General features: G+C 34.2%; 1 protein-coding gene and 1 long non-coding RNA gene across 4 annotated transcripts in view; one reads left to right on the top strand and one right to left on the bottom strand.

Moving 5' to 3' along the window:
* The window catches only part of LOC138856881 (uncharacterized), a 48,071-nt gene that overhangs the window by 14,058 nt on the left and 6,687 nt on the right, over window positions 1-27,326 (top strand). The gene's annotated exons all lie outside the window — the stretch shown is intronic.
* LOC106623142 (lipopolysaccharide-induced tumor necrosis factor-alpha factor homolog) lies at window positions 23,121-26,103 on the bottom strand. 3 transcript variants are annotated; one of them, XM_036362910.2, is made up of 4 exons: window positions 25,949-26,103; window positions 25,341-25,837; window positions 23,512-23,653; window positions 23,121-23,410 (listed from the first exon to the last, which is right to left on the bottom strand). In XM_036362910.2, the coding sequence occupies exons 2-4, from the start codon at window positions 25,762-25,764 to the stop codon at window positions 23,290-23,292; spliced, it is 687 nt and encodes a 228-aa protein (XP_036218803.2). In that variant the 5' UTR covers window positions 25,765-25,837; window positions 25,949-26,103; the 3' UTR covers window positions 23,121-23,289. The 3 variants fall into 3 exon arrangements, with proteins under 3 accessions (XP_036218803.2, XP_014098028.3, XP_014098027.3); XM_014242553.3 differs by having other exon boundaries at window positions 25,943-26,082; XM_014242552.3 differs by having other exon boundaries at window positions 25,901-26,061.

The following is a 27,326-nucleotide window of genomic DNA, read 5'->3' on the forward strand; positions in this document are numbered from 1 at the left end:
TGATTTCTACATATGTACATGTATTCGTATGTATGTGTGTATATAGTATTTATGATTTAAGACTGCTGCAATTTTTATTATAAAAGTTTGTAGTTTCCACATAGTAGATATTAGCGTGCTAGTTTTAGATAAATATAGTAGTCTGGTGCTGATTAGATTAAACTAAATTTTTAATTAGTTTTTTCTGTTATGGAAAATTACGATGTTTCGTACAAACAGAATATGTTTAAATGAAAAAGAAACAATTAGAGTAGCCTTATTTTCTGTAGATCAGAGTAGTCCGATTCTCTACGTAGACAGACAAAGCGATAACTATTTTAAATTTTTTTTCGTTCAATTGACAAAACAATCTTTGTCGCTGAAATTATGCGAGAGAGTGGTTTAGCTAACTTAATAAATTTTTTTCCAAAACGACTTGTAGAGTAAATACTATGGAAATTACTTTGGAAAATAAACCTGCATCCCTTCACTTTCCTGATTCAAAGGGTAAACTCACCTTCTTCATCATTTTGGTATATAATTTGTTTTGTTGTTGTTAAGTGTAGCCGCTTGAAAAGAGTCCTCATACAATTTTCAGGTATGCTGCCAAGTTGACAGTCCTTGGACGGTTAAAAATCATGATCTGTTTCGGTTGTGTAGACCGTAAAGTCATGGGAACGGTATCTACGAGTAACCAAATCCTTTTTTTTATTTTGTTTTGTTATTATAGTTTTGTATCGAGGTTAAACACACATCTTTATTAAACACACCACGATGTTTGTAATACACAAAAAGGAACACCAAACACCCTTTAAAGTATGATGAACTGAGTTGATTTAGCCATATCCGTTTGTCTGTCCGTCTGTATATACGTGAATTAGTCTCTCAGTTTTTGAGCTATCGACCTTAAATTAAGCACATAACTTTTTCTCACCACGAAGATGCCCATTTGTCGGAATGATCGATATCGGACCACCATAGCATATAGCTGCCATACAAGCTGAATGATCGGAATCAATTACTTGTATGGGAAACTTTTTTATTTGACGAGATATCTTCACGAAATTAGAAACGGATCATAACCTCAGGCAATAATAGAATCTCCGAAGATATTGTTCAGATCAAATCACTATAGCATATTGCTGTCATACAAGCTGAATGATCGGAATCAAATTCTTCTAAGAAACCTTTTGTATTTGTGAAGGGTATTATAGCTTCGGTGCAACCGAAGTTGGCGTTTTTTCTTGTTTTTTTTATTTTTGTTGAAGTCCCTACTATTTGATGGTATACAAATTATATACATCACTATTGGAAATTTTTTCACAAAGTGCAAAAAAAAATTCTTTTTCCGATCTCAGATCGCCCGTAAATTAATTTTCCTTTCATTTACATATGTTATTTTATTTTTCGTTTCCAATAGGTTTTATGCTGCTAAGATTTTTTTGCTTTGAAAAATTATCTACCCTAGCCTATAAGAATAGAACAAAATAATAAAAATTAAGCAAAATTAAAATTTTTGTTTTTAATTATATACATATTTTCAATGTTTAAAGTCGTTAGACTTTTAGTAAGTAACAACATATTTTGAATATCTCAATGTTTTTGTATGCTAGTATATCGTTTATACATATAATATGTTTTTATGTATCTACAAGTATACAGGAAAAAAGCACTAAGTTTGATGAGTACTAAACTCTAATCGCCTAGAAAAACGAAAAATCTAAATTAAATAAAATACGCAATTAAAAATGTAAAGTAGTTTTGTTTTCTAATTCCATTATAGGTATGTCCATATGAATTGTTGAAAACGCTGATAAGCCGAACGGATTATTACAAATACGCGTAGCCAAGCGATATTGAAACAATTTCTTATGTAGGCCATGAAAATTCACATACACAAACAACAACAACAGCGTGAAAAAATGAACATTTGCTGCTTTTGTTGTTTTTGTTGTTTATTTAATTAATATTTTCTTACTTTGCTGCTGGCACTCAAACAGTTGCGCGTTTCGTTCGTTAGACTTTTGTAGCTTTGCCGCGCTACTACGCAATCGTTTAGGCGCGCGCACAGATACACTTTTGTATCTTATGGAAAATACATGTACACACATACACACATTTATATAGGCGCTCAATTTTGTATGGCGTTAATAACGCGCGTGTGGTTGCGCAGGGGCTTTTGCTGGGCGGTGAGGTGGTGGGTTGTGTTGGAACTTAACATCAGAGAGCGCCGTATGCAGCGCAAGCGAGTGTATGTATGTATGTGTGGGTTTTTGTATTTGGAATTATATCTGTATCTAATGGTGCGCGATCTCCCCTTTTTTGTGTAAATACATATTTACTTACTACATAGCAGCCGCTCTGTACTGGCTGAGCGTGTTGCTAACGCGCTTTAAAAAAGTACTAGTGCACACATATAGGTATGTAGGTATATACACACATTCATACATACATATAAAAAACTGGTATGTGCGCTTATTTGAAATGTGGCTGCTAAAAGCTCGCACTGCGCGCATATACATACATTCGCATATGCTGTACGCAGTAAATAGGTCGACAGCGAGAGCAAAGGCGTCGCAAATACAACAAGTATGTAGCGAATACAACAAATAACGTGTCTGCAAACTATTTCTCGTCCATGTGTGTGTGTGCATATGTGCATGTATCTATACTTGCCAGCGCGCCACTTAACACGCTTCTGCTTCTAACGCTACAAAAATGAGGTGCGCCCAAATAGCGCGCGTGTGTTCCTCTCGCGCTCTCTGCATACCACATTCGTTCGCACTATTGGAATGCTGAATGTTTGTAATAACTGCAAAAGTGTATAAAATGGTTTGCATGTATGTGAGTGTGTGTTCGCGCCATCTTTTAAAAAGTATCTCACGCTTGTCATTTTCTACAAAAGCTCACTTTTAACAACTTTTGGCGCTCTTCAAGTTTACGCTCTGCCACTGCGCGCTGTAGTATTATACAATATAAAATCGTGTATTACTTAAAGTATATACATATGTATGTATATATATGTGTACGTACGTGTGTCTCAAAGCGCAATCTGCACATTTTCGTGCTTTTACTAAGTGGCTGAGCGCCTACGTGGGCAGCGACATAAAAATCAATAATTTTCTTAGCAGCTTTCAGGAGAAATGCTAAATAGATTGAATTAAGTGAGACATTCTGTACATGTGTAGATACGTACTTATGTATGTAATATACGCTTAAGAATTTGTTTCTTATTATTATTCATAGAAAACGGCTATTTATAAATTTTTTATATCAAAAATATAGTAAATCTAAATTTGTTTCCAATTTTTCCATGTTAGCCATCGTATTTCTGCCCAAGCTTATAATACATATAATTATCATCCATATAAACATATGTACCAATGCATATTCTCATTTTTATTTATTCAATTGTATTTGCCATAGAAAAGCTAACTCTATATCTCTGAATCGTCGAAAACGTTTCTTTGCTGGTTTTGCTATCATTCACATACATATATACAAGTATGTATGTTTAACTGTTCTCTCTGTCGCCTACTCTAAAACATTGCTTCATATGCTTAGCTTTTGGTACTTACAGCCAGCTTTATGAAATTCCCTCAGCACTCTACCATGTGATAGTTGATGATGTACGATAGTGTTGATATTTATAACAGAAATTTTTAAATTAAAACTATTTTTGTTCCAAAGATTAAAATAATCATTTATTTATTTTTGCCTCGCATCTTATGCTTTGTATAATTCAACATGAAAAAAACGGTCACTTCGGTTGCACCCAAGCTAACTGTAATATCCTTCACAAATACAGAACATTTTTAACAACAACTTGATTCCGATCCTTCAGTTTGTATGCAGTTATATGATATAGTGATCCGATCTGAACTATTTCTTTGTAGATTACAATATTGTCTTAGACAATAATCCAATTTCGGGAAGATATCTCGTCAAATGAAAAAGTTCTCTATACAAGCACTTGATCATTCCGATATCGGCGGTCCCGACAAATAAGCAGCTTCTTGGAAAGAAAAGGACGAGGGGAATTTTTAGATTGATATCTCAAAAACTGACCACGCCTACTTCCTATATAGCACAATTTTAAATTCCGTATGATTCTTCCACTTTCCAGTACACAATTAATTATTATGTTTGCACAAATAGTGCCTTTAAGGTATGGGATCACGAGTCCAAAAATTGTGAGAGTCGAAACATAACTGTTCAAGCTCCCACATACCGAATATGTGGACCTCAGCCGTTCCATTTCTCTGCCCCCAATATATCTTATATAATGATTTCCGACTTTCCACCTGACTGCAAACCGTTTAGTTCGGTCAAAATGTGTGATAATTTAAGGGACGCGTTTTCTTAAAAGTTATAAAATTGTATTCATGATTTGGCATGATTAATATAAATGAAGTTGGTCTTGGTCTAAGCATTATATCCCTATTATAATGAATTCTTTGGTTGACATTCTTCGCATAAACTCAATATATTAAATTTAGCCAATTTCGATTGAACCTTGCGGATGATTTTAATATAACTTTCGCTAAAGCGATTAAAATATATTATTAAAACTAAGTGAGTACATCACCTTCTATATAAGTTAATAAGATACCCAATTTGATTGTATTCCATTCACGATTTCGTCGAACAATGAACCCTCTCCCACTACATATTTTAATTGTGCCACCAACTGAAGGTATTTAGCCGGCTTTAATCTTTGCAAGTTGCAAGAGGCTGAAATGTTGGGTTGCACCTGTACTTAACCCTTCCTTACATGTTTTTTTTCTGTTAGGTTTCATCTGGAGACAAACGAAATACCTTTGTTTTAGCGACGTCGGAGATCGCATGTAAATCGGAAAATATTTATTTTTTTCTTAAAAAATTTTGCTGTGTACCTACATACATATCCTTGAAATATGTATAAATATAGCCTTAAAATTTTAAATTAAGGGATACAGTAATTCTCAAAAACTGCCTTTTTAAAGGTTTCACACTATCTGTGTCCTTTAAAAAATGATTCTACCCTGAACTGGGTATATGTATAGCTTATCACGTAGTTTGTATCACCGAGAAGGAAACTTCGGATACAAATATATACATACATAAATGATCAGCAAGACGAGCTGAGTGGATTTAGCTATGTCCATCTATCTATATATACGAGAACTAGTCAAATCACCTCAGTTTTTAAGATATCAATCAGAAGTTTTGCTCACATTCTTTTGTCCTCGAAAAGTGAACAATCGAAAACAAGTGGCTATATGGAAAACTTTTTCATTTGACGAGATATCTTCAAGAAATGTGGCATAGATTATTGTTCAAAGCAACGGTGCGATCTTCGTAGAAATTGTTCAGATCGTATAATTATAGCAAATAGATGACATACAAACTGAACGATAGGAATAAAAAGCTTGTATGGAAAGCTTTTTCATTTGACAGGATATCTTCAAGAAATTTGTCATAAATCAATGCCTGAAGCAATGGTGCAAACTACAGAAATTTTTCAGAATGAATCACTGTAGCATATAGCTGCTATACAAATTGACCAATCAAAATCAAGTTCCCGTAAAGCTTCACTAGTTTTGGTGCAATCGAAGTTAATGTATTTTCTTGTTTTTATTTTGTGTCAATAGTACGAGTGCCAAGAAACACCGTCGCCTGTAGAAGCACAAAGCTTGCTGTTAAAGGATGTCGAAGGAATTGAATTTAACATGGAATTATTTTCTTGTCTATTTTTCCGCTTGTATAATGTTTTTTTTTTTGCCTGAAGTGTACTTTAAGCAAAAAATTATATTTTTTGACAATCCTATACAGACCTAACATTTTAAATATTTACCAAACACAAGCTTTCGAACATGTGTTCCTAATTCGTGCTAAATTATCATCACTGTTGCTCTTATATATAATGACGAGCTCTCGCATCTAAGTGTTTCTCTCTCTCTCTCAATTTGTACCCTTAACAATTTTTATTTGCGCGTATAAGCTTTTCGCCTACTTCGCTACCACACATACATATATATATTCATACAAACATAAGTACATATGTAAGTAAGCGCTGGCAACAAAAGTTTATTTCTCATGTTGGCAGCATATTAAAACATTTTTGTGGCCCGCCAGCATTTGTATGTATGTGTATGTGTGCCCGCATGAAAGCTTTCAATGCATACATTTTATGGAATAAAAACTTACATACTATATATACTTATCTGTTTGTATCTAAATTGCTACATTTCATTAAAATGCGCACACAAGCCAAGTTATCGACTAAAGCAGCTTATTTCATTGGTACATATAAAGTTAATGTGTATGTGTGTAAATATATCTATGTATGTGCGTGTGTGTCTAACGACTAACAAACGTACATGGAAATGAATTTACGCTTGTTCTGTTCGCCACAAGCGCTGTCACCATGTGTTTGCCCATCATGTAAATATGTGCATATGTATGTGTGCTTACTAATATGTACATATGTAAATATATGGTATATACATATATAAAAAACATATATTCTTGAAAAAAAAATTGTATCTCAACGCCTTTCTGCCTGTGTTGTTGTTTCTAAAAGTTAGAAACTCACATACATATATGCACACACACTTCACTATTTGTGCTTTGTATGGGCATGTGTGTGAGTGCTTTCATATCTCCAAGTTACTGCGATTGGTAGGGAAAGTGGGTCAATTGCACGTGTCGCTTATTTTTTTCAAACGGAAAAGCAAATGAAAAAGGAATAATTGTACATATGTATATAAAGGTATATACATACATATGTACAATGTATTTATCTACGTATATATGTATGTAGTTATGTTTGTAGTATATGTGTGGTAGGTTTGCTTGTTGCTAAATAAATTCTTTATTTCCATTTTCATTTTCATTTCGTTCGCTGATTGAGTTTTGTTGATGTTAATGTTGTTGTTGTAGTTGGCAGCCGAAAATTTTCTCTCAATTATTGATCATTTTTTGTAAAAGTAAATCGATTTTTATGAATACGCGCGAAGCTGTCTTTAAATTTTGCATATATTAATGAGCTTAATATCGGCTTATATATCTATGTATGTATATATCAGGTTTACATATAAATTTAGTCATACATATGTATGTATGTACATACTTACATACATATATATTTATCTAATTTTTCAATTTGATAACTCCAGTTAGTTGCAAGCAGCAATCTAAGCATAAAAGCTTTATAAAGATATTTCTGCTTTTATATACTTATGTATGTATGTGCATGAGTATATGCTTACATATATATGCACATAATCTGCCTATATTTTCATATATTTATGGCATAAACCGCTCCCTTTTTTCAGTCGTTCATTTACGCGCCCAATTTGAGATTTTTTTCCAGTTTTTTCTTCACACAAACATACCTATATATGTACATATGTACATACAAAATATTTTTCTCCCATTTTGTTTTTCTTGATTGCGCCGTTTCTATGCCACAAATAAATTACCAAAATAATAGCGTTCGTATCTTAGTTGCCTTACAAAGCTACTTCTGTGTACATATATGTGTAGATATGTATTATGCTGCCGGTGAATTTATGTGTATGTGTGTCTTATCTCGACCGCAGAGTTTTGAAATTTTAGGTTAATATTGATTTTTTTGCTTGTTCGCCTCAAAACCTCTATAAAATGCAGAAATTTCGCTATACGTACACACTCACACACATATACTCTCACACATGTACATTTAATGGGTCTACTCTTGTGTGTAAATTTTTGGTGCAAGCTGTAACATTCTTGTTGGTCATATTTTTCATACAAATTTATCTGTGTACTTGTGTATATGCATATATATATATATAGCTATCATATATATACATATGTATATGTTTCCTTGTATGTACATATACACATGTATGTGCACACATGTGTGATATTCGGCAATTTGTGGCAATTTTTCGTACATAATATTTCCAAACAAATGTGCCTCAGTTCCCAATCAATCAATTTTAACGGCCACAATTTATACAACTTTAATAGAGGAGCCCTTTTGTTGGGCGCTACTTTTAATACATAAATGATCTTGTTTTGGCCCGAATTTTAACACTAGTTTACAAGGTCTTAATTGCATGGTAAGTTTGTAACAATACGATGACTCTCTTCGACTAAAATCTTATTGATTGGTCTTTTTCTATGATGGGAAGACCTATATTTGTTGGTTATATTTATATCTTACAATTCCGGATGGATTAACATTTGTATCTAATTCCCTCCGAATTCATGAAATGAAAACATTTGTTATATGAAGTAGGTGAGGTTATAAGCCGATTTGACTATTTTGTGAAAAAAATACTTCTGGCCGTATTTGGTAGTATGATTCCCATTTATATCTAGGCAATTAGGTATTTGCTTTTAACTGAGATCTATGCCGACTTATCAATTTACCATCGTCATATACAAGGTTTTTTAATTTTTAAAAAATGATATTGGTTGTGACTTTACCGTTAAAACTAATGATTATAAATTTTTGATTCATAAAATTTAAATAGCTTTAGTTAAAAGTGGTAACAAACCATACAAATGACTGTATTTTTTCAAATCTTTAAAAGAAATAAAAGTTATATAACAGAAATAAAAGGTGTCTTTTAGGCACATGGTTTTCAAGGGGAAATAAAACGCATATAATTTAATGTTATGTTCAATAATTAAGCTTTCTTGTAAAGCGCCGTCTTGTTGGATCCAACGGTCGTCAACATCAACACCCTTCCATTCACACATGAAAAGGTCATTACTCAAGCGTTGAGAATGCCACGGCGACTCAACAATAGCGTGTGGCTTATCATCACACCAAATGCAACAATTTTGTTTATTAACGTAAAAGTGAGCTTAATCGTTGAACAAAATTTTCTTGTAAAAATCAGGATCGCTTGGCATCTCGTATTGGGCCCATTCACCGAACGTGTGATGCGCTTGATAGTCGTTCTTCTTAAATCTAGCATAAGTTGAATTTTGTCACAAACCAAGATCCTTTCACAAAATCATCCATAAAGTGGATGGCCACAGCTTCAATTGTTGCGCGCGCTGGCGGACGGACTCATTCGGGTCTTCTTCGGTACTCTGCTTCACAGCAACAATAGCATCTTGGGTTCCCGTCTCCCATTATATTCTGATTCTAATTTCTTTTCAAAAAAGAACGAAATCGGTGTATATCTTCCTTTAGACTTGTCCATTGATTATTATGACCTTAGTTCATCAGCTTCACTTTAAATCATGTATGTACATATATATATCATTGTACATAGGCTGAAAATACTTTTGTCTTTGAATGCTAACTTCAACGGGAATGCTGTCAAAGTTTCATGATATTTCATTGAATCTTTTTCAAGTTATTGTCCTAAAGTGACGCTACTCTACTATCTATCTGCAAAACAATAGGTGTTACGGCAAATCTGCACCAGCATATTCCACGGTTAAGTACCGGTTTGCTGAATGCCGTCAAAACTGTTCCAGTACCAATGAAACGCCCCGTTCAGGAAGACCAGAGAGATAGAAATTTATATAGTTAGTTATTGAATGAATTACGCTATGAACGCTAACTCAAAAAGTGTCTTCCGAAAAAAGATTTTACTGAATGTGAGTAGCTTAAGTTGGAAAAACACTTATTTTGAAGGCTTCCTTATAACAAAAAGCATGACTATAGATGGAGATTATGTAGACGAAACTTGCATATTTGAGTTTTTAACAAAAATTTGTTGGTTATGTGAAAACGAACTTTTTCTATGGGACTCGTAGTTTTGTCGGAAATCGAGATAAAGCGTTTTTAACCCTTAAAAATTCAATTTCTCCCCTACCTTTCCCCGACCTCAGATCGCCCGTAAATTATTTTCCTTTCGTTTTTACTATTTTATCTTTCGTTTCCCATGGGTTTGAGCCTAGTATAAATTTATTTCACTTTTACCATTTCTAAAGGCTGCTCCATTGAATTTAGTTTCAGTAAAAATTCCAGTAAAATTGTCGACAAACTTCAGCGAAAACTTCGGCACGTGTATCTTATCGCCTGCACTCAAACATATCTGTCAGATAAGATAAAAGTTATCAGTGATGCGTGGACGTACGAAAGTAACTGTATTAAAAAAGCAGCAAAAAGCGAGCAATATTGAAATGGAAGTGAAAATGTTCAGCGGCAAAGGCAAAAAAGATAAAGAGCAAAAGTTTACTAGCTAAATTTTAAGAAGCAGTGGAAAAAGTATATAAGATATGTTAAATCGAAATGAGCATACGAATATGGTAATGCCTAAAAAAACAAAAGTAAATGTAGCGGGGTACAGGTGATTTATTTTGGCTGCTTTGGGCGCTACTAATATTTTTTTATGTCTTTTTTAGTATGTTTTCTATTATTTTTTGTATCTTAATAATTTTTTTTTTTTAAATTTTTTCTTCACAGATACATATGTGTTTGTGTTTGACCTACAACAAAGCATTTGTTTTTGTTGTTGTTGTTTCGGGATCTAGTCCGTAAACCCGCAAATCCAAACATATTTTATAGAACATTTTCTGGCGTTGAATAACCAAAGTCATTTGTTACGCGAAAACATAACGATGCAAAGCTGCGGTAGAAAGTTTGTTTAGATAGCGACCCGCTTGTCGAGAAGAAACATACTACAACACAAAAAGCCAGCAGTCCTTTTAAGGCACAATCGTTGTAAAAAACACAACAACAACAAAAATTACTAAATTCTGTAAAGACAGCTAGAAGCAAGCAAAGTCCACCACACTGAGCTGGCTCGAATTGATTATAATTAATTGTAAATATGTATGTATGTTAGTATTTATGAATGTGTGTGTGTGTGTAGGTGGGTGCAGATGATTTTAAGGACGAAAGCCTAAAAATATCTCGTGTCAAGTTAATCAATGCTGCTGTATACGAATTTATGAGTAAATCCGAAAATTCAGAAATTTTTTATGTCATAACACCCATTTATGTATGTGTGTGTGTATATCATTACTGTAGGTAGTAGGTTTCCAAATATAAAACATGTAAAGCAGACAGCACACAGGATGCTTAAACCGATATACGAATTTCAACTGGAAGCCGAGGAAAGCACACGAAGCTGCGGCACGAAGTGGCATACATAGCAGATTGTCTCTAAAAGAGAATAAACAATTTATTTTGCTATTTTAAGGAAAAGGAAGTAAACTGAAGCACAGCAGATACACACCGAAAGGCGGACATGAGCGCCAAAAAGTTAAGGAATGCTTCCGCATAGCTTTGCAAATGGCTGCGAAGCTACAAAGCTGCAAAGCAGTTAATGCGCCCAAGCGAGATGTGGCGTAAAGAGAAAGGTGGTAAGAGAGAGATAGAGAGAGAGAGAGAGAGAGAGAGCGTTTGGTCAGGAAATCGACAGCTGCGCAACAATGTATGAGTACTTGTAAGAGAGTGTATATGTATTTGTTCGAAAAGTAGGTCAATCGATCCGAGTTGTTTTGTTTTTGTGGTTGGATTTTAGTTGCCTACTTCAAGGCGGTAAGCGCTAGAGAAAAAGGCAACCCCTTTATATAAGAGAGTGAAACAATTTGTGCCACAAAGCCCCAGCCTCCACCACAGTAAAATTTCAAAGGCAGAGACAGGCTAATGAAACAAGTGCGTGTATGTGTGAGAGTTCGAGTGGTATGAGCTTTGCAGCGCCAACACCCTTGCCGAAAGTGTGTCGCAGGCAGCAGCGGCATTTTGCAGTGAGAGCTTTAGTGGCAACTATGTAGCGCAATTAACTACAGAAGATACATAGCTACAGCAACAATAGGAAGTAATAAAGCAACAAGAAAATTACAACAGCAATAGCGATATAACGAGAATAAAAATACAACAACAGCAACAATAAAAAATATGACAACAACAACAATAAAAATACAGCAACAACAACAATAAAAACGAAACAAATAGCAATACAACAAGAAAAAATAAAACAACAACAAAAAATATAACGAAAGCACAACGCTACAATTTGCAACAACAAAAACAGTTACGTTGTTAAATGTAAAAAAATAAAAACCTAAAAATTGTGCCAAGAGCTCACAATATTGTTATACACAAAATTTGTAAGCGGAACTTTCGATGCTTTTATGAGCTTTCACTCGCACACCAGCATGAAAACACATATGTATGTGTATAAGACAATTTTAAATGGGCGGTCACTAACTCATGCACACGTATATAGCTACATATATATATATGTATGTATATATGTATAGTACATAGTATAATATATAAACACATAGTAGATATATATCACCTAAGCATCAGAGTATATTTTATATACCCCGTATTCACATACAATTTTATTGGGGTTACTTTAGGCACAGTAAGGCGTGTTTCTTTTCTGCAATTCTCCGCTCGCTCCCTACACCCACACCACACAGACTCATGCACACATACTTTTTCTACTACACAAACGCACACATACACACAACCATACCTCACTTGCTGAAAATTCATCCTTTCTTTTGGCGTTTCTGCAATCACTGTTGCAAATAATTGAAGGTGTTGTTGTGGCAACAACAGCAATAGGGCAGCAGGTCGTCGCAGGCAAGACTTTGTGCCACAGGGCTCCAATGTCGAATTTTTCGTTTATTTCTTCGCTCCCTCGTGCAGATTACTTCATGTTGCGACTCTCTTTATTGCAGCTGTCATTGTGTTTCACCTGGCAACGCTGTCAGTTGTACGGCAATCGTTGTGAATCAGTTATTTTATTAATGTATTTTTTCCATTTTTCGATTTTTTTTTCTTTTCTGGGCGCCATCATATTTGTAATTTATTGTTTTCTGCATGGTTTCCGGTGTTTTCTTTGCCTTGCCATTTTTATTGCCAATTTTCCATTTTGCTGATTTTCTATGCCATCTTTTGTAGCATGGTGATGTCTCTTCTTTTGTGCTGTCATAAAATTAGATTTTCATCGACTTTTATCTATGTGAGTGTGTATGCATGAATGTGTATTTGTAATTCCATTATTTTTGTCTCCGCCATCAATTCGATCGGGAAATGCTATAATTTTTCTGCTCGAATAGTTTCAATATTTTGTTTGTGGCAAAATTTGAAACATCAGTGCTGGAGGCGACGGAATTTTGATAAAGCTTATTTCATTAAGAAAATCGAACTGGCTTTGGAGAAAGTTACTTTTAGGCACTCATAATATATTGAAATTTCGATTACTAAATGAGGCAGATTATATCAGTAAGCCTTTAGACGAGCCGTAGGTTGTAGTGCTTATAAGAGCTCAGCAAAGCTGTTCCAAGATCAATATGCTAATTTTGTTTTTTTGCATTGAGAAATTTCGACTTTTTCATTTAATCTACTTCACATTTAAAATTAAGTTATTCCACTCTATCCACACTAATACACTTCACAAAGTGCGATCTACACAATTTCTTCGGAGAGAATAATCCATGCCAAATGTATTGAAGATAACTCGACAAATGAAAAAGTTCTCCACAGAGCCATAAGCTACAGTGGTGCGATTTGTGCTAAATCGCAAAATCTAAGGGTCTCGTATATACTAGCGTATATACAGACAGACGAATGGATGGACATGACTAAATCGACACAGCTCGTCATGCTGCTAATTTATGTACATACATATGTATGTTATAAGGTCTCCGACGCTTTCTTCTGGGTGTTACAAACTCCGTGCAAACTTAAAATACCCCTGTTCAGTAGTCTTCTTTAAACAACTAGCAGCGAATATAGTACCGATTATAATAATTTCTATCAAATGTTTCACTTAACAAATTTTTTTAAATTTAATTTAATGTAAATAAGAACTCTGAGGGAATATTCACCTACTAAACTAATTTGTTAATATTTATTTAAGAAATTTCTCACGGTATAACTAAAAATAAGCTTTCAAGTTGAAATATACTTTAGGGCTGTGTCTTCGTTAAGTTAATACAGAAATCTTTTTTCGTTAAGTACAGTACGACGTAGTATTTGTATTGCGTTTAGCGCAGTCAACAACCATAACATTTTGGATTTCAACCTGACAATAACCAGAGAACGTATATGAATAGAGAAGGAGCAAATGTTAACTAAAAACTTTTTGAGTACTAATTTGTAATTCCACAAGAGGGAACATCGAAAAGTATAACTTCGAAAAAGAAAAATACACCACACAATATGCGAAATGCTATAAATAGACACAACGAATATTCCTATATGAAAAATCGTTGCGCATACCTATTTAGATTTATGTTTTCAATTTCTATTAATTAAAAATCTGTATTATCGGTAAAAACTCCAGAATTCATAATAAAATAAACATTTAATATGCTAGTTTTCCAACTTATGTATGTGCGTTGAGTGAGTAATTGCTTATTGAACAAAAGATAACAATAAAACAGTGGCTAAGCGGCCGCGTTTCCATTTATATAGTGGTTTAGGTCGTAGGCGTGAAGGAGTTAAGCTCAATCCGAATACGAGCATATACGTTCGAATCGTAAAATACATAAAACTCAAAATTTTATTTAATTTTTTTATTTAAGCATATCATAATTCAATTTCTTTAATAGCATATTTTACTTCCTAATATAATTAAAATATATCAGGAAAATATGTTCATATGATTAGGTTTATTGAATATTTTCTTATTATGCGTATTTACACAAATGACAAATGTGATAATCACACATACATTCTTAAATACACGTACGCAGATGCTTGCTTCTTCTTGCCCCGCACAAGCAATGACTTTTGTCTACGCTTTTTGCTTTTTGCGAGTTGAACGATCGCAGGCAAGGAGGGATTGGGGCGCACCGCCACATAATTATTTCAGATATATATTTTATTTATCGAATTCAGTTTGAAAACGATTATAGGTATGAATTTATTATATTACGAAAATAATTCATAAATGCATCAGTATTTTTCAATACAAATTAAGCAACATATCAATATATTATGAGCCCTCACTTGACACGCCTATGTGCATGGTGGCAAGCCAACGAAATAACGGCGAGTTCGCGCGGACATTGTGTTGTTGAAAAAAACCAAATGATGACTTTGCCGACAAACATACATATTTATATACATACATACAAACGAGCTCGCATACATATTGACGCCAAATTTTGCGCATCGTCGCGGAGTTGACAAAATTTGTTTCAATCGACAATTTTGCGACAATGTCGATCGGCTATGTTGTCTCGTTTGTCCTTTTTGCAGTGGTTTGCTATTGAAAGTTGACTTATGCTCTTTTGAAATATTGCGATTACCAATTGGGCTGCATTTTCATAGCGTCGTATTTAGACAAAATGGGCTAAATCGAAAAACTATGAAACAATGATAATAAGTAAACATATAAAAGTACTATATGGACTGTGCTTAGAATATATAGAAGTAGTTAATGATTTCATATGAATGTCAATTTGATATAAATTTTATAATTTAATGCCATAAATAGTGCATAATATGAAAAAATATAAATATTATTTAAACTCGAATAGGTCATGTTGCCAATTCTCCTTTCTGAAGTGAACATCAGACAAATTCTTTAATTTCTGATTTTTAGCAAATGTTGTGAGGAAGCAGCTTGTGGACATACAAATGCGAGGGGGATGGTAGGATTTTCAGTGGTGGCTGTCAAATTGTAAAATTGAATTTTTCTCGTTTTACTCAATTTCATTCATTTATTTCGCATATGCGTAGGAATTCTATATGAAAACCAAATGTGGTTTACCAGGCGCACAGAAAAAATAGCGCGGCGCAGAGTTATGAACGAACGCACTTTGCTTTGAAGCAGCGCACGTTCCTTATGAATGAATTTGTTGTCGTTGTAATATAAAATACTTAGAAAATAAGCCGCGAGTTTGCTTGAATATTATTGGCCGATGCTGGTGCGTCTACGTTTTTTTGTCACTTGCGCGAATGTTTGATTTTTTGCGAAAGACATATTGAGGGACATACATATGTACATATGTATACATATATGCAAATATATTTGGACATGCGAATGAAAGAAGGCAATTTCAAAAATATTTACATATGGACATATGAACATTTGAAGCAAGTAAACAATAATAGCTGTTTGAATTCACAGATTAAACCCAAAGACTTCGATATTGTCTGTGGTGCTGCTTGTATAGCAGACTTCTTTATTGCAATGTGAAATATTTTGCCTAAGTTCAAATCCTATCAGATATTTTTTTATACTCTTTTTTTATTTTTATATTCCTTTTTTATTAAATGATATTTTAATTCTATTTTCATATTATTTCCCTCATTATTTATATTTTCTTGTCGGAAGTCAATTACTTTCATTTTTATTATTTCAATTTTTGTTTATGCGCATATCAAAGAACATCTGCGCATATGTATGTATATACATTTTGCTTATAGTTTGATATAATTTGAATGTCTTCAGTAAAATTGAAGAATCAGCAAAATTTCAATTTTACAATTTGTATCACTGAAAATCCTACCATCCCCCTCGCGTTTGTATGTTGCCCACAAGCTGCTTCCTCACAACATTTGCTAAAAATCAGAAATTGAAGAATTTGTCTGATGTTCACTTCAAAAAGGAGAATTGGCAACATGACCTCTTAGCGAGTTTAAATAATATTTATATTTTTGCATATTATTCACTATATATGGCATTAAATTAAAAAAATTATATAAAATTGACATGTATATGAAATCATTAACTACTTCTATATACTCTAAGCACACTGCATATAGTACTTTTATATGTTTACTTATTATCATTATTTCATAGTTTGTCGATTTAGCCCATTTTATCGAAATACGACGCTATGAAAATGCAGCCCAATCGGTAATCGCAATATTTCAAAAGAGCATAAGTCAACTTTCAATAGCAAACCACTACAAAAAGGACAAACGAGACAACATAGCCGACCGTCATTGTCGTAAAATTGTCCCTTGAAACAAATTTTGTCAACTCCGCGACGATGCGCAAAATTTGCCGTCAATATGTATGCGGGTTCGTCTGTATGTATGTATGTTTGTCGACAAAGTCGTCTTTTCGTTTTTTACAACAACACAATGTCTGCGCGAACTCGCCGTTATTTCGTTGGCTTGCCACCATACACAGAGGCGTGTCAAGTGAGGGCTCCTAATATATTAATATGTTGCTTAATGAGTATTGAAAAATACTGATGCATTTATGAATTATTTTCGTAATATAATATATATTATATATATATATATAAATACACATATATTCATACCTATAATCGTTTTTAAACTAAATTCGATAAATAAAATATATATCTGAAATAATTATGTGGCTGTGCGCCCCAATCCCTCCTTGCCATCGATCGTTCAACTCGCAAAAAGCAAAAGGCGTAGACAAAAGTCATTGCTTGTGCGGGGCAAGAAGAAGCAAGCATCAGCGTACGTGTATTTAAGAATGTATGTGTGATTATCACATTTGTGTAAATACGCATAATAAGGAAATATTCAATAAACCTAAACATGAACATATTATATTTTCCTGATATATTTTAATTATCTCAGGAAGTAAAATATGCTATTAAAGAAATTGAATTATGATATGCTTAGACTCCAATTAATAAAATAAAAAAATTAAATAAAATTCGTTTTAGGATTCGAACGTATAGGCTCGTATTCGGATTGTGCTTAACCCCTTCCCGTTTACGACCTAAGCCACCACAAAAGTGGAAACGTGGCCGCTTAGCCACCGTTTTATTATTATCATTTGTTTAATAAGTATATTGCTTACGCAACGCACATACATAAGTTAGAAAACTAGCTTATTAAATGTTTATTTTATTATGAATTCTGGGGTTTTTACCGGTAATACAGATTTTTAATTCAGAAGGCTTTTCATAATTATAAATTTGTCATATCATAGAAATTGAAAACATAAATCTAAATAGGTATGCGCAACGATTTTTCATATAGGAATATTCGTTGTGTCTATTTATAGCATTTCGCATATTGTGTGGTGTATTTTTATTTTTCGAAGTTATATTTTTCGATGTTCCCTCATCTGGAACTACAAATTAGTACTCAAAAAGTTTTCATTTAACATTTGCTCCTTCTCTACTCATCAACATTCTCTGACAATAATCAGAGAACTTATATGAATGATATTCGTTCTCTGGCCAGACACATAGCAAAATCGTTCTGACCGCAAATCTTAACTTGGCCACTGTTGCTATAAACATCTTCTGCGTCGGTTATAATTATTTTTGCTCCTCAATCCTTATTATAAACAAGTAAGGAAGGGCTTAACCGAACATTATATACTCTCGCAACTTACAAGGATCAAAGCCGCGGAAATACCTTCAGGCGTTGGTAAAACTTTATTTTAAACTAGGAAAACTTTATATACAATTAAAACCCTGATTTCATCCACTTTAGGCAAGAGGATGCACTGTTATTAGAAAGGTTCTTTCAGAATTTCATTAAGATTTCATGCATATAGACCGATAGTTGCGGTATGAAGTCAACCGTAAGTTCGAAAATATTTATATTAGGTAAATAGGGAGTAAGGGAAGTAATAACCCGAATATACTCCCCGAATTACACTACTATATCTCACAGATTGATTGATATGCTCGGCCATATGCACTGCGGTTCACATATTTGGTGTCTGCGTCCTTGAAAAGTAATAGTCCGATTTTGATAATTTTTGGGCGTCGGATGAAATATCTATTTGTGCAAAAATGTTATTCTGATAACTTCATTGATGTTTTATGTTAGTTAGTGTAAAGTGAAATAATCAAATGGAATTTTAAAGTTCGTAATATGGAAAGTAGGCTAGATTGTAATCCGATTTTGCCCTTTTTTACAAAGTATATTAGGAACGGATATTCTTACACACTAAATTTGGTTGAAACTGCTCTAGCAGTTCCTGAGATATATTCTCCAATATTTACACCTGCTCCTATAAAGCCCTTCCTCACCATTTTTTTTGTGAAATTTAATGCTTGTGGCGCATTTGATCAGTTATTATTAATTATCAATTACGATCATCTACAATACCAATCTCCCTTGGGTGCCGAGGAACATATATATTTAACAAGTTTCTTAAAAATATCTCAACTATTAGGGGACAGGGACAGATGGAGAGACAGTCACCCGGATTTCAACAAGTCTCTTCATCCTGATCATTTATATATACATATGTAACTCCATGTCTATCTCGATTAGTTTTAGGTAATACATACAACCGTTAGGTAAACAAACTATTATACTCTGTAGCAACATGTTGCAAGAGTATAAAAATCCCAGTACTAATAATGGTATAATGGGAAAGTTACTAGTTCCAAACAGCGATGTAATATACAATATATTAAGAAAAAACTAAAATTGGAATAAGTGGCTAAAAAATGGATAAATACTAGTTGCAAAACATATAACGAGAGACATATCCACATTTGCCATATCTCCTTGGATACAATATAGATTTGTAGAAATAAGTAAAAGCCTCTATAATAGAATACTTTTTGAAAACGTTTGTCATCATGGAACTTGAAATGTGAAAAATTAGGTAATCCCAATAAAAAGCAGTTGTAATCTTGAGTACCTACACACTGTATATATGAGTATGTGGCTATCTATAAAAGTACATATTTTAAGTTTGCGAGTATCTATTTCAATAGTTAATCATATTTCCATAATTTAGTTCTACTGCATTCGGAAGTTGAACATTTACCATATGTTACAAGAATGTATGTACATAAATACATACATATGTATGCATATTAGAAAAAATCCGATTTAAAATAGTCATCATTGCTTTCCGAAAATGGCTCGAGCTGTATATTTATTGTATGGGTAAAAATATATGGTGGAAATAAAAACATACGATACTAGTAACATATACTAACTGAGATATATATATATGTACATATATGGATACATGTGCATTTGTTTGTATATAATTCGATTTCATCTACTTAAATCGATATATTTCTATGTAAATTTATGACGCTTAACATAATCGTATATAAACACATATTCAGACATAATAACATATGTATATACGAATATTTATCAATTTAGACATATATGCACCTAGGTTTAACAGTAAATTCAAGTTAGTTTCTGAAACAGAACCAGTTATTAAAACAGCAAAAAAAAAAAACAATACTGAAAACAATCAATTTTGTTGAAAAATATTACAAGCTTCGCGTTTAAGAGTGAACTATGTTGGAGATCCAGTGTGAACGCCTACGCTTATGTGACCATTATGGGCAATGAAGGTGGCAACGCTGGTGTGTTTGTACATTTATCAATATAATGCAGAGCTTGACATAGCATATTTAAATAAAAAGTGGCGTTAAATGAGAAAATATGAGTAGCTTAATTACTTAAAAGTAAAAACAAAAAAAAACGTTAACTTCGGTTGTTCCGAAGCTATAACAGCCTTCACAAATACAAAGGCTCCTTACAAGAATTCTATTTCGATCGTTCAGTTTGTATGACAGCTATATGATATAGTGATCTGTTAAAAAATAAAAAAGTTTTCCATGCCAGCATTTGATTCCGATTGTTCAGTTTGTATGGCTAACTGCTATAGTGGTCCGATATCGTCCGCTTAGACAAACGAAAAGCTTTTTTGTGAGAAAAGGAGAGGTGCAAAATTTCAGATCGATATCTCAAAAACTAAGGGTCTCGTATATACTAGCGTATATACAAACAGACGGACAGATGGACATGACTAAATCAACTCAGCTCATCATGCTGATACAAACTTCGTGGCAAACTTAATATACCCTGCTCAGGGTATAAAAATACAGGGTGTCTCATACACCTCTTTTGAAGAGGTCCGAACAAGGACACGCCACAGTTCTTTCCTCCTTCAGCTGCATTCCTGAAAATTTGGATCACTGCGTCACAGCGGCCACTCGAGGAAGCTTTTTCTCTGCTCATATCCCGACGAGGGAGCATTCTAGCTCTGGACCAATGGGCGGACCAGAAGATTTGGCCGAAACGGTTATTGGCCGTCTCAACAAGTTTGTCATAGGCATAAATCGCTTTGTCGACATGTAAGCGTCTATTGATCCGGCTCATAGGAGTTTTGGGTACCACAACGGACCGGCGTTTAAGCTGTCCAAGTTTGATCCTTCTTAGGATCTACTCTCTAACCAAACCTAACCTTACAACGTTGATACACTGATATCGGAACTTTTAACTTCGTGGCTTCATATAATTGAAAATTATTTTTCGGTTTATTTTTAACTGTTTAATCAATGAAATCGCCATCCGATTCACAAACATCAATGCTTGTCACTGCCAACAAGCGTGAACGTGACTGAAAATTTGATGTACTTGAGAGTAGTAATATTTGATTGAACTTTCTTTGCAATCTTCGAACTTCTTTGCGGTTTATTCCTTTCTTATTCTTTTATATGAAAGTGTACTAAAGAGATATTTATGTCTTGTTTACAATCTGATTTGGTGTACCATATATTTGGAACACTGAGGCAAAATGTTGAAAATTTTATGTGTCTGATAGATCGCGCTAGAGACGAAATACCGCAAAATAGTTTTTATCTTATGTTCATTTGGATTACAAATATTTGTTACCTCGATTTTTATTATGTCAAATGCAATGACGCCAAATTGAAAATATTTGATTTCTCTGAAGAATGATTTCAATTGCACTGTTATTTTCATTAAAAACTTTGAATTTTTTTCGCAATCCAACTGAGTTTGAATTGTCTATGATATAAAAATAAAATGAAAACTGTTTTATTGATTTGACGATGACAGTAATTAAATTTTATGCAATAAAACCAGACTTAATAAGTAAACTGCATTAAGTTGTAAATAGTTTGTATAAATATTGTAACTTTATAAACCAATGAAAAACGTTATTTTCGGTTGCACCGAAGCTATTATTCCCTTCACAAATAAACATTTTTCCATACAAGAACTTGATTTTGATCGATTAGTTTCTATGGCAGATATACGCCATAGGGGTTCCATTTGAAGAATTTCTTCAGAGATTGCCCCATTGCCTTAGGCAATAACTCATGCCAAATTTCGTAAATATATCTTTTCAGATGAAAAAGTTTTCCTTACACGCCTTTGATTCTGATTGTTTAGTTTGTATGGCAGCTATATGTTATAGTGATACAATATAGGTGGTTCCGGCAAAAGAGCTGCTTCTTTGGAAGGAAAGGACGTGTACAGAACTTCGATCGCTTTCTCAAAAACTACTGGTTCGCGTATATGTAGACGAACGGGCATGGCTAAATCGACTCAGCTCGACATACTGATCACTTAAATATATCTATATCTCCGTCTCGACGTTTCCTTCTGGGCGTTTTAAAATTCTTGTTAAACTTGTTATAATATGTTCAGGGTATAATAATATAGTCTGTGATTGCAGGTCAAATTCGAACATCAATATTAGAGGTTGGACAATAAGAATTTGTCCAAACTGTGCGGGTTTGCAATTTTGCAATGATATTTGGCAACGAAATGCTATCGCAAGTGCACCTCAAAGGAGTGCGTAACAAAGTCCAATTGCAATTCGGAGAAGTTTGTCAAAGTTAACCGAGAGAACAGTCCTCTACAAACCATATTCCTCGAAAAAAAGTACTACTCCACCAAGTTTCGAACCTTATATTATATATAGCTATCTAGGAGGCTGGGTCCATCTCCTCACATGTTTCTAAATCATTCGATTAGAAAGCAGATAAATTGCTTCAGATGCTAAGTTGTTGATTCATATACTTACTGTTATATTCATATTTATATATTAAAATAGCCGCTAAGTGGGCAAATATTTGCATTTTATGAAAAGAGAAAAAATGTGCGGTTGACTGACGTGCCAGGCACTGTGATGCGCCAAAGGTACGCCAGATTTTATTGTTATACCATAATTGTAAATGTGTATGTATATCTGTGTGTGTTTGTAGACGCAAACAGATAGAACTTGTATTTTATAATCCAGAGTGTTATCGCCAGCAGAAAAACAAACTTCAACATTGCCTTGTACGATTATATCGCATGCATATTTTTTTTTTAATTATTATCAGTTTGTCCTAAAGTAATTGCATATGAAATAATAAATTTTGTTTACAAAACGCACACAAAGAAAAATTGTTGTTGTAAAATGTTTGCTTCAGCACAAGTAAAAAACATGTATGGCTGCATGTTTGTAGATATGTATATATATATATCAATAAATATACATACGCAGCAAATGAGATTGACTGAGGCGAGTTAAAGTGAAATTAATAAACAAAAAATAGTTATAATAATAAATCACTATAAAAACATTACATAATATAAGTATTCACCCAAAAACACAGACACAAACATAACTGTGTTTGTGTGGGAAAGTCTATCACTTTTTCACTTTTTCACTTTCTCGCTCTTCGCGGATTATAGACACCCAGAAATGTGTTGCACCGCGAGCAATAATGATTACCGGTCCGACAGCTGTTCATGCAATAGGGCACCGTACAAGCACAACAACACCAACTGGAAATGGAATGCATAGAAATTTCATTTTCATTACAATGCCATATTAAAATAATAATAACAGTTTTGCTAACTATCCACTGCACAGTGGCGTAACTCACCCGGCCAGACAGAGTAATCCCGCACAAATGTGCGTTCGTGTGTTAGGCGTGAAGATCAATCGTGTCGTCTCGTTGGCGCCGCAAACGGGGCACGCAACCGCACATGGATGCGGACCTAGTTTTATCGGCACTGTGGTACTAGCTACAAGAAATCGGTTTAGAGTATATTTAAAATTATTTTATTTTTTTAGGTTAGTTTAGGTAAATACAAGGTTTGGGGTCAAGGAAAAGACACAAGAAGTTTTTCTTCTAAGTTAAGATATAGTAAAAAGATTAATATTGTCCAGGAAATTGTCGTGTACTACAAGGAATTTTAAGGGATGGCCTAACTTCCATAACCCACACCGACTACGAGCTTTATATCCCTTCACATACTTGACTAAAACCATTCAAAGGAACAACAAGCTTATAGCACCGATATTAATTCTAATTACCCTTATGAATAAATCACCAGATATATGCTTTTGTTTTGCTCAGAAGAGCCGTTGACTTTTGGGCGTTCAGCAGTGGAACGTCTGTTAGATTTGTATTCTTCGATTTTATTACAAAAAATTTTTCCATAGAACTTTAACCCTAAAGCAATAATATCCAAGAGTACTCTCCTTGGTTGCACTCAGAAGTGTCGTCGATCTTTCACAGTGTTTTAACTTGCTAGATCTTCTTTTTAAATAATACAGAATGTGAAACCTTACGCCTTACATTTCCTCTATATAAATTATGTCCACTTGTGAATATGCTGGATACTAGATCGAATAATCTATGAAATAATCCTATATTATACGCTATCAATAAGCATCAAAGTTTCCGCTTAAGTTTATTAAGTCTGTTTATTAAATATGTAACGCGAATTGCATTGAATACAAGTGCGCGTGCTTAGGTATGTTTGCTAAGAAATCATAAAAGCAAATATTTCAACTATTTTCCTTTTATAATTTTTGTGAGCGTAGAAGTTTGAGTTGCGAAAATTCAAATTAAAACAAAAAACCGAAAAAATAATAAAAGTGGTTAGCGTTTCCTAACTAAACAGATATGCAATTATTTGTGTTTGCACAGGGGTTCTCAATTGGGGTCGGTCGATGTGGATGCGATTATAACGCTGTCTTCTACCAACGAGAAATAAAAACAATAAAAAATCTTAACTTCGACTGCGCAAAAGTAATACCCTTCCCAAGTTCATTTATTATAGGAACCATATACTTGTATAAAATGAGGTCTGTGGTACGTTCTTCACAATATATTCGGATATTGCGGCAATGCTTTAGACAATAATCCCTGCCGAATTTCGTGAAGGTATCTTGTGAAATTAAACGTTTCCTATACAAGAACTTGATTTTAATTGATCAGTTTGAATGACAGCTATATCCTATAGTGATTTGATATCGACGAATCCGACAAATGAGTTGTTTCTTGGGGAGAAAAAGATGTGTGCTGAATAATCCTTGGGGTTATTTCAGACACGAAAAATATTCGTTCGAAACCAGCTTATAACTGATAGAACTCTGTTTGCGGACCAACTTCAAGTTGAATCTAGATAACATCTCTATGCTAATTTCTAAACGATCTATGTACCTATATCATAAAAGTAAACTATACCAGGGATTAAACAAAACTTTTGGAGAATTTTTTGGGAGTCTTTCAAAACTTCGTTCGGCGGTAAACACGAAAAGCCGCGACGAACTTCTGATCGATTGACGCGACCATATTGATAACCCCTTTATCTTCAAAATAACGATGCATAGTGAAACTAACTACAAAGTTAAGTGCAGACAACAATTTCAAATATGCCAAAAACAACAACACTCAAAATAAACCACACTGTGTACACTTACTTGTTTGTATTGGCGGCGAGCGTGTTTGCCGTTGTTGGTTGTTTGGCAACGGTTGCACCACAATCACCGGCCTTGTCTGACTGTCATGCGGTTGAGGCGTCTGCTGTGCTGTGCGTGGCTGCCGGAGCGGAGGTACTGGCGCTGGCGGTTGTTTTACGGGTGTGGTCGCTGGTGATGGAGCGCTGGGCTGCCAGCCCAGCGGCGCAGTAGCGCCATCGTCGACCAAATCATTGCCTGCGCCACTTCCTCCATTACTTGTTGGGCCGCTGGATGTAGATGTGGATGCTATAGCCATATCATATGAAGGTGGCGCCTCCGTAGGCAAGCCCATAGCGGCCGAAGCAGATATGCGATGATCGCGTGTGGCAGCATTGTGTGTGGCAGGATCGATATCCGGGTAGAGCATAGCGCGCTTTTGATCCATGCTTACTTTCTATATATTGTTATTTGTGTGTGTTTATGTGTGTCTGGAATTCACGTCGGCCTTAAGGGGTCACCTATTAAATATAATATGTCAATTCACTCGTACACCGTGTTTATTGTTGTTATTAGTTGCTTGCTTATTTATTTTTGTTGTTGTTTATCGCTTCACTGCAACTCACATTCACCTAGTGATTTTGTAATCAAATGCAAATAGAATTTGAAAAACAAACCAACGTCGCACTCGCACACCGCCACGATCTAGTCAGACTCGCTTGCACACCGCGACTGAAGTTACAAAGTTCGTCAGCTTATTCACGTTTGGATTTCTAGTCTGCGCTTTTCGTGTTCATTTTGCACTTTTTTCAATCTCAATTATTTATTTATTTATTTTTTATAATTCCATTTTATATTTTCGTTTTATTCCGCTTGCCACAATTATTTCATACTTTGCACTGTTTGGCTTTCGTCGTGCTTTTTTATTGCTTTTGTTGTTTTTCTACTTCCACATACTCGTATCTTTTAGCAGATCTACCTCATGTTAACAAAGCACATCAGCTACAAACATATAGAGCTAGAGAGATACGGCAAAACAAAGTATTCGCGAAAAAGCATCTCAAAACGGAATTCGTAAAAATGAAAGTCAAAATTCAGAGTCGCTTATGCCGATTAGCTTATCGAAGCCGAAATGAGTGTTGGAGTAAACTTAATTCTACTTGTTGAGCATTGGTACTCTCAGTAACTGCCGGAGTACTTGTATACCTAGATATGTAGCAATAATTCGGTAGTAATACATTCAAAACAAGATATACAGTGAGCGTTTGATAAAACAGTGAATGTCTGAATCTTTTTCAGTAGAGATTTTTGAATGTGTTATAACTCAAAAAGGTGTAGGATAGCGTAGGTCGATTTTTTATTATATAAACTCGCAAAATCACTGTCATTGTTAATTCTATATTAGAGAACTATTCTGCAAAATTACGAGCTCTTAGCCTTTTAATTGAATAATGCCTACCGGAAAATAAATCTGAATAATTGGTTGTATAGGAGATATGTGATATAGTTGTACGATCTAGCCGATTCCGACAATAGAATATCAAAATGCACCTATCTATTAAAATATATATAAAAATCGCTGGCTCGAAACCCGTAGTCTCTTGGGCCAAGTTGTTTAGAAGGATAGTACAATATTTCCCGCATATGCGGATTTTCCGTTTGTTTGGCTAGTAAATGTTAGTTGTTGGGGTTAAACGGTGTTTTTTTTTTATACATGTTGTTTTAAAGAAGATATAAAACGCATATAACTTAATGTTATGGTCAAAACTTTACTTTATTATAAAAATGAGGGTTTACCATTATGTTCTAAAAACCGCATCGGCTGACCTCGATAAATTTCCACGCAAGATGCCCACTTTTTAACACCTTTATGCAGCAATTGAGGACGTATGTTAACAATAACGCCACGCATATTCTCTTCCAAGCCGTCAATCGTCGTAGTCCAGCAGTGTTAAATCGCACGATAATGGATTATCATCACTCTAAATGCAACAATAGAAGTATTTACAG

The sequence above is a fragment of the Bactrocera oleae genome, chromosome 4 (genome assembly GCF_042242935.1).
Source record: "Bactrocera oleae isolate idBacOlea1 chromosome 4, idBacOlea1, whole genome shotgun sequence".
In the NCBI taxonomy this organism is placed as follows: Eukaryota; Metazoa; Arthropoda; class Insecta; order Diptera; family Tephritidae; genus Bactrocera; species Bactrocera oleae.

Bases quoted from the DNA above. Each gene is read 5' to 3' on its own strand.
- LOC106623142 (XM_036362910.2), bottom strand. From the start codon at position 25,764: ATGGATCAAAAGCGCGCTATGCTCTACCCGGATATCGATCCTGCCACA. The intron at 23,654-25,340 runs GTAAGTGTACAC...GATTTCTTGTAG, and splicing joins CTCGCCGCCAATACAAACAA to CTAGTACCACAGTGCCGATA. The intron at 23,411-23,511 runs GTGAGTTACGCC...TTCCATTTCCAG, and splicing joins GGATTACTCTGTCTGGCCGG to TTGGTGTTGTTGTGCTTGTA.